Source organism: Hylaeus volcanicus, chromosome 9 (assembly GCF_026283585.1).
Source record: "Hylaeus volcanicus isolate JK05 chromosome 9, UHH_iyHylVolc1.0_haploid, whole genome shotgun sequence".
NCBI classification, from domain to species: domain Eukaryota; kingdom Metazoa; phylum Arthropoda; class Insecta; order Hymenoptera; family Colletidae; genus Hylaeus; species Hylaeus volcanicus.
The window spans coordinates 832,944-844,895 of record NC_071984.1 but is presented as its reverse complement, the minus strand read 5'-3'; the positions used below and the strand labels follow the sequence as shown (position 1 = coordinate 844,895).

At 31.1% G+C, this 11,952-nt stretch overlaps 2 protein-coding genes and 1 long non-coding RNA gene across 6 annotated transcripts in view; 1 reads left to right on the top strand and 2 right to left on the bottom strand.

The window, feature by feature from the left end:
- Positions 1 to 9,782, top strand: part of LOC128881761 (sialin) — an 18,095-nt gene extending 8,313 nt beyond the window's left edge. Inside the window, exons 2-8 of the mRNA XM_054133060.1 lie at positions 709 to 944; positions 2,599 to 2,835; positions 3,211 to 3,295; positions 3,446 to 3,551; positions 4,223 to 4,484; positions 4,604 to 4,978; positions 5,282 to 9,782. Of these exons, the coding sequence (XP_053989035.1) occupies positions 709 to 944; positions 2,599 to 2,835; positions 3,211 to 3,295; positions 3,446 to 3,551; positions 4,223 to 4,484; positions 4,604 to 4,978; positions 5,282 to 5,521 (1,541 nt within the window). The 3' untranslated portion in view covers positions 5,522 to 9,782. The remainder of the gene's footprint in view (positions 1 to 708; positions 945 to 2,598; positions 2,836 to 3,210; positions 3,296 to 3,445; positions 3,552 to 4,222; positions 4,485 to 4,603; positions 4,979 to 5,281) is intronic.
- Positions 3,503 to 4,489, bottom strand: LOC128881763 (uncharacterized). The gene is made up of 3 exons (XR_008458166.1): positions 4,348 to 4,489; positions 3,739 to 4,278; positions 3,503 to 3,638 (listed from the first exon to the last, which is right to left on the bottom strand). It is a non-coding gene; the product is annotated as an uncharacterized LOC128881763 (long non-coding RNA).
- A 142-nt stretch (positions 9,783 to 9,924) lies between the features above and the next one.
- LOC128881760 (uncharacterized) overlaps positions 9,925 to 11,952 on the bottom strand; it is an 11,657-nt gene continuing 9,629 nt past the window's right edge. For all 4 annotated transcript variants that reach the window (XM_054133056.1, XM_054133058.1, XM_054133057.1 and 1 more), the window contains one exon: positions 9,925 to 11,745. In XM_054133056.1, the coding sequence (XP_053989031.1) occupies positions 11,445 to 11,745 (301 nt within the window). In that variant the 3' untranslated portion in view covers positions 9,925 to 11,444. The remainder of the gene's footprint in view (positions 11,746 to 11,952) is intronic.

The following is an 11,952-nucleotide window of genomic DNA, read 5'->3' as shown; positions in this document are numbered from 1 at the left end:
TTTCAATATACATGTCGGCCATATTGGATCCGCCATTTTGAATTTTGTAATTCTGATATCAGATTCAAAGTTGCGGCTCAAACAAATCATAAATACCAAGTTTCATGAATATCTAATAATATTTCAATATACAAATCAAGGTGTTACAACATTTTTGGGACACCCTGTATATATATATATATATAATATATAAAATTAATTTTTATTGTATTTATATGAATTTTTAAAAAATGAAATAACAATGTTGGAGCCATCACACGACCATACTGACTTTCTAAAGGGCGCAGCAAAATTTCTAGGTAGAACTAGACATGAAATAAAAAACCCAATATTTTAATTCTCTAAACAAAAATTGTTTTGAACATTATTCGGTATATGTATTACGTTATCCCAAGAGTTTCTTCCGTTAAATAAATAGTTATAATATTAATATAATACTATAAAGCAAAATGGATCGTGTTTAACTCGGTAACATAACATAACACATAAAATATGAAAGAAAGTTTTTGGACAACCTAATACAATACACGCCAGCAAACAGATCTTCTATTAAGTCAATTGTTTTCAAAAAAACAAATTGTTGAATACAGCTATGACTTTCTTAATTTAAATCATTCATTAAGAACGAACGAAATGAAAAAAATCAAATGAAACTTCTGGTTCAGCTTAGATATATTAAAGTACAATTTCTAAAATTCTACTTGCCAGGAAAAGAAATGGTAACTTGTCGAGATGTGCTGTGGTACCTTGTTTTCTGCGGCTTCGCCATCAACTATATGTTGCGAATCAACTTGAATCTGACAATAGTGGCGATGGTGATGCCCCGTGCGAAGGGAGCTGCTGCTACTGCCCAGTGCAATCCTGAAATTGCCAATACAACATTAGAAGGAAGTGGCAATCTTACAGTGGTGTCTACTGCTGTACCAATTTCAGAGAATGTCACGGTAGGTGCATCCTTACCTTGCATAAATTATTAATTGCTGGATTGTTGATATATCTATGTATTTGGATCTGTATACTGTTGAAAATGTTGTGTTGAATTCAACACAAATTACATTATTTACATTATATTACATTACAATTACATTATTTACATTATATTACATTACAATTACATTATTTATATTATATTACATTACAATTACATTATTTACATTATATTACATTACAATTACATTATTTACATTATATTACATTACAATTATATTAAATACATTAAATACATTTACATTAAATTCAACACAATATCTCAAACCGTCTACTACTATTTTTGTGTCAATTTAATATAGCTACATATTTAATAGATTAACACAAAAAGTTGATAACTTGTGTAACTTTCTTGTATGTGTTTTATTAGTATGTTTAATCAAACTCCCTATGTATATGTATTATAGTTCTAGGTACTTTTTTCTTTGAATGTTTACGCTCCTTCTTTTTACCTTACTTCCTTTCTTTATATCTCAAATATGTATATATTAACATGTATTAATATATATGTATTCTTTAAACATTTTATTTAACTTGTTTTATTGGACTCCTCAATTTGTAATCCAGCTCAATGTATCGTACATCTCATCATGTTTAACAAATTTCTATTGTTAAACTTAACTAAAAACATGTATTAAATATACATTTTTGTTGTGTTATATTAACACGTACTCGTTAAATAATAACACAAATAGTAACTTTAACATAATCGTTATGTTAATTACCTGCAGTAGTTTATTACAGTATCATTACAGAACTTCTAGGGGTATATAATGTTAAAAATAAGTAATAGAAATTTAAAAAAATCAAAAACAAAATTAATTAATTTTGATTGAGCTTCTTCAGCCAAGTACATCATTGACTTAGTGTTGATCTTAGAGCTCATAAGTGTTATTGAATCTAAATAACAATTTTTCTGTATAACGTACTCAAATTAAATGTTGCTAGTAACACGTTACATCTTTTTCTATGTTAAACTAACACAAACAATGTGTAATAATAAACTCACGACTCGCTAAACGTAGAATCTGAGAATTTAGTCCACTATTATTTTGTGTTAATTTTTAGATAACATTAAAAATGTATTATATTTACAACTCTTCGCTATTTTCATACAAAGTGTTTGTTGAGATCAGATACATTCAACTTTAGTTATACGCAAGAACACAAAATTTTTAACTGCGTACTTGTTCCCCTTGGGATTACATTTTAACACTCCAGCTTTCTCTTCTTGTACTTTTTTTTCTTACGCTAAGGAAATCCTTACTCTTAAATCTACCTTACCACTGCTTTCTCTTTAAAATTCTAATTTTCCTTATCCTACATCCATTCGTACTCTTTCCATAATTTCCACCTCATTTCTCCCATCTTCCTTCTTTTTCTATCCTCATCCACATTCATTCAACCATCCATCCTCCTGTCATCCCATACTTATGTCTCGTTATCCACTGTCCCCACCCATCCTTCCTCTATCTAAAAGATATTATTTAGCTACGGTTAAAAAAATTCATGCTTAAAAATGTCACCATCAATACTTAGAAAATTATTCAAGGAAAACCAATCGGGTGTCTGACTTTGATCACTTTCCTTTATTCCATAATTTTGTTTCAGTACGAAGACAGATTTGCTTGGACTGAGTTCGAGCAAGGTCTAGCGTTGGGATCTTATTTCTGGATACACTGGTTGTCGCAGCTTCCTGGAGGACTGTTGGCCAGACGTTATGGAACCAAGCTTGTGTTTGGTCTGGGGAACCTCCTGACAGCTGTTATAGGCTTCCTCATTCCAATTCTGACCCGCCAACACCTTTATGCTCTCATTGCCTTGCGAGTTCTTCAAGGTCTGGCAGCAGTGAGTCGACAACATTCAAAACGTATCAAATCCTCCCACACTCTTAATTGTATGATAACAATGCTGTTTATTTAGTAATGATTAGACTGCTAATGTTTACACATTTATGATAATATATCAAATATGAAAAATAAAATAGATTTCAACATTTAGAAGAGAAAACATACTGCGCAGATACTGCAATACTTTAATGTACATCTCTTGTTCTTCATCTGCGTATACAAAAATATGAATTTGCATGAACATTCGCAGTCTAGAATGATTATTGTAAACGATTTAATGGTAAATCAAATTCATCCCTAAACGTGAACATGATTACAAATTATTTGAAAATTCTTTCGACGAAGAGAATTCATAAAGATATTGTTCACTTAGGGTGTTGTATGGCCTTCGATGCATAACATGACAGCTAAATGGATTCCTGCAGTTGAGAGGAGCAAATTTGTCAGTTCCTATTTAGGTAAGGTTTATCAATAATATAGCTATAAATAAAGAAGGTTTAAGTGAAAAAGTGTGACGAGACTTAATCCAATGATAAGATATACACCGGTGATAGGGAGTTACTTAACAATTCATATTACGCTATGAACATGATTACATTAATTTTCAGGTAGCTCTGTAGGTGCAGCTATAACTTATCCACTTTGTGCAGCTGTCAGTAGCTCGTATGGTTGGAGTGCAGCTTTTTATGTAACGTCTTCGCTTGGAGTAATCTGGTAATAATTTGCTTATAGATAAGAACATTCTGTAGACTTATCTGAAAATATTTGCCATGGCAATCGTGAAATCTCTCACCGAAATCCCTTTCAATAAAAAAATATACATTAGTGATAAGTAGAGAGCTGTCATAAGATAAAAGTATTTTTAACTTATATTTTCAGGATTACTTCAACTGAAATTTACTTATAAGATTATTTTTGGCTTTAAGATTTCGTGTGTAAGAAAACAATTTTTAACGAAATTTATTTTAGACTTATTTGCTGAAAGAAATCAATTGGCTGAACTAACAGTAGCTTATATGTATAAGCTACCTTATAAGTTATAAGGTTATATATGTAACCTCCAAAAGTTCCACCACATAATGTCCTCCTTAGTATTGAACAACTTTCATCTGATTTCCACCCTGTATATATGCTACTGTTAGTTAAGCCTGTTAGTTATTGTTTTACATAAGCAATTGAGAGTTTATTTTCATGGAAATATGTTGGTAGTTTTCATTGATCATAATTCTTTTCCTGTAAAGTAGTAACGATACAACCTGAATAAATTCTGTAAAAGCTATTAAATTTGTAGCACGCTTAAGCTTGAACTAATACATATGTAATAAATTAATAATAAATGAATAAATGAACTTAACAGAAATGCTAACGTAGAGTTTCCTTCGAAGGTACTGTGCCTGGTTATTCCTGGCATACGATTCACCCCAGGAACATCCTCGAATATCTGAAGAGGAAAAGAAATATATAATAGATAATATCAGAGAAACAGTCGACGAAGAAAAATCTGAAATACCCTGGAAGTCCATATTGCTGTCTGTCCCAGTTTGGATGACTATTGCCGGACAGTGGGGCAGTGGCTGGGGTTTCCTTACTTTGATGACCCAAACTCCGAGTTACTTCAATTTCATTCATGGCTGGAACATCAACGCGGTAAAGATATACAATTATATGTATATAATTAGTAAATACAATTTTTAATTCACTGTGAGCTAAAGCTATTCCTGGGATAACACCAAAGTTGCTTTATCGTATTGGATTCTTGTTCGTAGACTGGCCTTGTTTCCGGAGCTCCTCATCTACTGAGAATGATTTTCTCATACTACTTCTCAGTCTTTTGCGATTGGCTCATACGTACCAAGAGAATGAGTTTGACAAACGTCAGGAAGCTAGCTACGTTTGCATGCACAGGTGTGCAAGGGATGTTCATCCTGTTTTTGGCTTACAGTGGCTGCCAGCCAGTTCTTGCTGTGATCTTTATGATAGCAGGAACTACCATGAACGGCGCCATTTCTGCTTCCACCTTACCAAACTTTGTCGACCTCAGCCCTAACTATGCTAGCGTACTTCTTGGCTTTTGTGGGATGATAATAATCTGGTCCGGTTTCATTTCACCTGCTATCGTTGGAAGTCTAACGAATAAAAACGTAAATAACAATCATATATTCTTAATTAGCTAGAAGGAAATTGCGTTGTTTAATATAGGTAGTATTCTCATAGATAGAAAATTAGGTTCCAGCTATTTTATTTAAAAAGTCAAATAAGAATTATATATATAATAATCCTCAATAAATCTATTAAGTCAATTGTTTCTGATAAGGAAATTGTTGAATGTAAATATGATTTTTACTCATTGAAGATATTTTTGTTAGATACAATTTATATACAATAATATAATTCAATGCTTCTATTGGAAAAAAAAGAATGAAAATTCTCTTTTTTTTTTTTAGCAAACTGTGGAACAATGGCAGAAAGTTTTTATCATAGCCGCTGCTAATTCTATAGCGAGCGCTATTGTGTATTTACTATTTGGAACTTCGGAGCTACAACCATGGAACAGTTATGGAAAACCAAGTCCACAAAAGGAGCAAGAAATGGAGAAGTTAACAGATCTGCCAGTAATAAAATGTGAACACGTAGACGAGAAAACGAACGGGACCGAGAAAGATGGAATTTTAGAAAAGAAATAGAAGAAATAAGAATGTCCCGTTGGTAAAAATAGGATAAAGTACAGCAAATATATTTTTTAAAGATTTTTAAATAGGCTTCTTATTGCGTGATTACAATTTACAACTCACAGAACACAGACTCTTTATCAAGAAAAAAAATGCGCACTAAAATGGAACAGAAGCGTGTTTAATGAAAACAAATATTTTAAGAGCTTCATCAAAGACTGAATTGTACACCATGTATCGTTTAAAATACTAACCTGTATTATAGACTGTAAATAAGCCTCAGTCATTCAAATAGTGTCACATGGAGTGTCGAGCATTAAAACCATTCAAATATAGAATAACAAATATGTAAATAAGGAGAGAACAAATACTAATTAAAACATAGTGATAACCATCAATGATGTACCAATTAAAACATGCTATTGTCACATTTTCAGCTTCACGTAACTGAACTGCAACTAAAGAAACTTAAATCAAACATGTTATGATATATTACAATTGTTTACAATTGTGTGTATGTACTTTGCAATTTCTGTAGATATGTGTATAATAAATGTAGGTAGTGTTCGTATGTATGCCATAGGATTATATAGTCTACTATATACACACAAGTTCACAAAAACTCTCTGAAAACAGTGGTACCAGCAGAGAAACAAGTCACTGACAGTTTGTATGCCCAAGATAAATGCACAGAAGACAATTCCATGCAACATTGATGCATTAGCAGAAATGGAAAGAATGCAAAATATTAACAATAGATACGTATATAGTAAAATTTGATTTAAAGAATTATAAGACTAGCAGTATAATAAAAAGTATACAAAAAAAACTTTGGAAAATGTGTATTAGGACACAGAAAATAATTATTTTCTCTTAACATGCTTAGGCTAGTATCACTAAAAATAAAATCATTAGGATAAACTATTTAAAAGTTCATTTACTAGTGACTAATACATTATTATAAAAAAGAATGCGTGCCTCATCCTTTGAATTTTAATAGGACTAGCCTAAGAATACTATGTCAGAACAAAATTTATAGTGCATTTATAAATAAAAAGCCTTTTTTATACCACTTTTTTGTTTTGTTCAATGTAAGTAATTATGCAAACATTTCTATTGTGGCTTTTCTGTTTTTGTATTATTATGCACATAACCTCAATTCAATGAAATAAGGAAAAAGTATCCTCAACCTATTTAAAAACCACATATGAAAAATTAAGGGATATCAAATCGTGCAGAAAAACATTTTCTGAAAGGAATACCTCGTCTGACTTTACAATTAATCATTGACTAGTATCCTTAACTATATATAATATATACATTGTTGAGGTTATGTTACAGTTGAAAATTGTATCATAAAACACTGAACTCTATAGTGTAGTGCTAAAAAAACATTGAATGATGGATGGATACACTATCTATGGTGTAACTTTTGTTACGTACAATCTTTTTTCAACATGGTATACTTTACAACATAAAGATTGATGATATCGATACTCTTTTTTTCTGATACAAATCCATGGAGTGCAAAGGATTAGTAAGCATGCTATGTATGTAATACTCTAAAAGCATTGACACAACCATATTTTAGTACAAATATCATCTTGTGGAATAAAGATGTCGAAGAGGTGTCTATACTAAAAAAAATTATACATTGCTGTATAGTTTTTTGATTCCAGAACTCATTTATATTCACTTTCGTTATACATACTTCCTTAACAATCTATGTCATAAGGAAATGAAATTCTAAAGAATGTTTAGATTATTTATACTATATGGCCCTCCGTATTGTTAGAATAGATCAATGTGCATATCGGGTGTGTGGTGCCTTCCACGTAGACTTGAACGTATTATGACAGATCACATGATGACAAAAATCTACATTGCTTATCCTGCCAGTGGAAACGCATTGCAACAGTCGCCATGCTTTTATCAAACAGTATTTCCATAAACTGACACATATATTCCTTTATCTCGCTCAGAAAAACCTAGATATTATCACAGTTTCTCTTCCAGCGTTAACTCACACTTAAATACATTACTGTTTCCTTTTCTCCCACAGTAATTACAACCCTAATAAAACCTTACTATTTAGTCATGGGTGCAACCAAAACATTCGCAAAATAGTATACTATTATACTTTTGGTTTTCCACTCGATCCTAGCATTACTTTTCTAAACATTGTTTAATTTCATTTTATTTATAAACAGCGATATGCATAGGATGATTATAGAAATTGGAATATGTTACGCTTATTTTTAAAAACAAATTTTTAGCTTATTAGTTCAAACTATTTGGATGTAAAGATGTCATCTCGATGAAATCACAAGGGTAAATTATATCCTTTCAAAGGATATATAAAGTTATATTGTATCATGAATTATATCATATCTTCCATATTTTCATATATGCCTCGATTCTGATGACATCACAAATTAAGATATCGAGATAAAATTATGAAATGTTTTGACAGCACCCATATTATTAACCACATCGAACACTTGTCTATACTAGATAGACGATGTCTAAGCTCAAATACCAAGGACTTATTTTAAGATCTTAACAACGAATCTTTTTGTTGGCAGGAAGACTACTTGTTTACAAGCTTGAAGCAAGATTCTTATTTCTGAAACTGTTAACACGTTAAGCGTTGCATCAGTCACCATTGACTACTTGTTAGTGATGTACAATTTGAAATATTATATTCTTAAGTTAAATGTTACATTAAATGCGTTGAAGATCATAAAAATGTACTCAAAATAGCTCTACGATATTGTTTTAGAAGAACTAATTTGATTTGACCCGGAAAATAATCTTTTCCAATTACATTGGAACATGAATCAATGGTAACCGACTGAAGAAAGAAGCATTTCTGAAAAAGCCAATAAAAATACACATTGTAGTATATAAATTGTAATGAGATTACATAGTAGCGTGCAATAATAACAAAATAGGCTTGGCGCTTAACGTGTTAAGCACATTGAACACTTTTTCATTCTAAATAAACGATGTCTAAGCTCAAGTACCATGCACTTATGTCAAGACATTAACAACGAATCCCTTTGTTTGGCAGGAAGACTACTCGTTTACAAGCTTGAAGCAAGATTCTCTTTTCTAAAGCTTTTAAGCACTTTTAAGTAGATTTTTAAATCTTAAATAGCGTAAAATGGTCAGCATCGTTTCTTGAACTATTGACTTGTGACAATCATGAACTGTTAAGCAGATAAAATCGAGGTTCGTTGGGATTCTATGTTCATCGCAGAGACTAATAAATTTCTTTTAAATAGAAACTAAATGGACGTACATGTACACATAGCATTTGTTACTTAACATTAAATCCTACATATAAATAGACGGAAAACACAATAGTGCGACTAGCGTTGAAACTGCGCAATACAAACGCAAGTATATGTAAATACGCAGTTGGAAGCTCGAAGCTTGAGAGCCTCGCTTAAACGTAATAACAAAGTGTTTGTTGCATAGTTAATATTTAGGCCTTAAGTAGGAATCTATCATGAGGTAAATCGAATTTAAAGTTTCACGACATAATAAAATTCACGATTTATACATTATATATTAAATACCTTAAGTAGGTGTTCATCTATATTTACGTATTTGTGTATATTTATATTAAAGTGCTCTCCAAAATGGGCTCTAAAATTTTGTTTGTTCAATAACAAAATGCGTGTGATAGCATCACTTCCATTTTAAATATGAAACTTGGATATATTCCATATTGTTTGTGTCTTATTAAAAAAACAAAATCTTAAAGTCCTTTATGGAAAATCCTTTATAACGTGTATGTGATAATATTCAACTCGCTCTCTATTCAATATAGAATTTCAAAACTGTGCTTCTATGCAACAAGTGATTCTTTCATCGATTATATTGATCTGAGGTTCTATTTTTATAGATCTATCATTTACTTCTTCTTTTTTTGTATTTTAAATATTTAACAATGTATTCCTAAAATAATACAAAATAAATAACATCCTCGACCAGAAAGGAAAATCTTTTCTATGCGTTGTACAGCTCGAGAGCCTTACTTATATTTTTCTAGAATATAAACGTTTTCAAAAACCAACAAATAAATAAATAAATAAATAAGGATTTTCAATTATTGTTTAAGTCCCACTGAGAATGCAGTCGGTGACATTTTGGAAACTCGTTTTGATGATGCTATCTGTATCCGTATCTTTCTAATTGTTTAGATTTATGCTCGAGTCCAATATTTAAATGCCACTTAAATATAAAGTTTTCGTATGCTACCCTGTGCTTTAGAATCTATAAAATTGTTGAAATGCGAGGAAGTTATATTTAATGTTATTAACAAATTTTTTTTCAATATCATTGAAACCTTTCGAAATGATTTTCAAAGATGCGAACAATCCACATCTGAATTTTTAAAAGACAGTGTAATTCAGTATTGGTTCCTCTTGCAGGCGATGAGAATCTTACTCTAAAAGATGAGAATGAGATATTGAAGATACGAAAAGAGTAGTCAGTATTTGACATTTAAACTGACAAATTGTTAAAAGAACAAAGTTTTCAGTTTAAAGTCAAACTACTGAGTGATGATATATATATTATTAATTGACTTAAAAAGTATCTCCTGGTTACGTATCTTTTAGAAAAATTCTCATCTCCTTTACGTTAACCAAATTTATTGAACACATTGGCACTTTAATTAATATTAATTAATTGTACATTTTCCAATATATTTGGTGTGTATACCGCCCCGCAAAGGTTTAATTGTATTTAGCAAGATTAAAGTAATATTAAACTTTCGACGTAACAAAAATGTAAAAGAAAGATGCGTTCTGAACTATACTTGTGAAATTTTAAACTTATACCATTTTGATCGTGCAAAACTTTGAAGATTTTGCAGAAATAGTGACTGAATTAGATTTAGTTGACTTTAATTAGATTTAGAATAAAATAAAAATAAAAGTGGCGCTAAATACAAATTTTACTTTGCACTTCTATATTTAAATTGCTTTGATGACTACGAGGCTTCAATTAAAGCTTTCACTGGTTCTCCTACTTACTTTACTTCGGATCCCGTCCGACAAGATTTGATATTCGAGAGCCTCGTTATTATAATAATATTTAAACTACATAACTATTGCAAACATTATAATTTCTTACTTTATATAGTGTTCTCCTACGTAAGAAAATTTTATGAAATTTACGTATGTGCGACGTAAAAGAAAAATGGCACCAGTCTTAGGATCACTGTACCGATTTCTCTCATACAATAAAGAATAATAGAAATAGTATTAAAAGTATAAAGTGTATATATAAATAAATCTATAAAATCCGTAAACTCATATCAAATTGATACAATGACACGTTAGAAAATTAATTAGTGTCGTGAATCGATGCAAATGCCGGACTATTAATATTTAAAGGTCGTTTTTAAAAGATGCAAATTGTGAAAAATGTTTTTCAAATGTTCTCAAATAGTTGTGTCGAGAAGAATTTGAGAAAGAAAAGATAAACCAGTATTTTTATCAGTCCGATACGTAATTGTTGAGCGGTGTATAAATTATTTGGAAGCATATTGTATTGAATTCGTTTTGTTTCCTACTATATACTAAGAAAATTAATCGTATCGACTACGATCTTCTTAATTAATTATAAAATGCACTTCGTGCACGTTACTTTCTGACTATCGTATTCTATGATTACGATCTTACTTTCTTCTTGACCGAGAAAGAAAAGGATTATATTTCAGCTCGCATTTAATGCAATGCTAAATATAAAAATAAAAAACAAGAGAAATTAAGTTACACTTTCTTAAGTGCGCCAATGTAGACTATCACTGTTTCTCATTAATAAAAATAGTTGGTCCACCGTATACAAAAAGAAAAGTTGCGAAATATGGGAAATGGAAAATCATTGTACGATTAACCCTATATATTGATTCTGAAAAGTATTAGACGTTAGTTGGTGGATCCATGGCGCAAATGATAGATTTCATTACGCTGGCAGCAGCCAAAGATGCATACGGCTGCCACTCTTTTATACGCGAGCCGTCTTTGTAATCGGAAATACCTCGAATAACAGCGAAACTTTCACGGCAATTGCCCAAAATACTTTCAACTACGGCGTCCATTTCTGCGTCGAAGGCGAGACATCCAAAACGAGCTGCGAATTTCTGCTTAAGCTGATCATCGCGTGCAATATGTCTACCAGATGCCACCGGTGCTAAGTGAATTCGGGGACAGCCATCCGTTCTGAAAAATAAACGTTGCAGATTAGCTTTAATAAAAATTTAACGACTAATGAACAATTTGAAATACCCTACTTTTCAATTAACATCTACTCACTATATAATTCTCGTCTATACAGGGTGTTCCAAAAATGTTGTTCACCTTGAAAGGGGTGGTTCAGGAGGTGATTTGAAACAACTTTTTCCTTAGCGAAAATATTGTCCGAGGCTT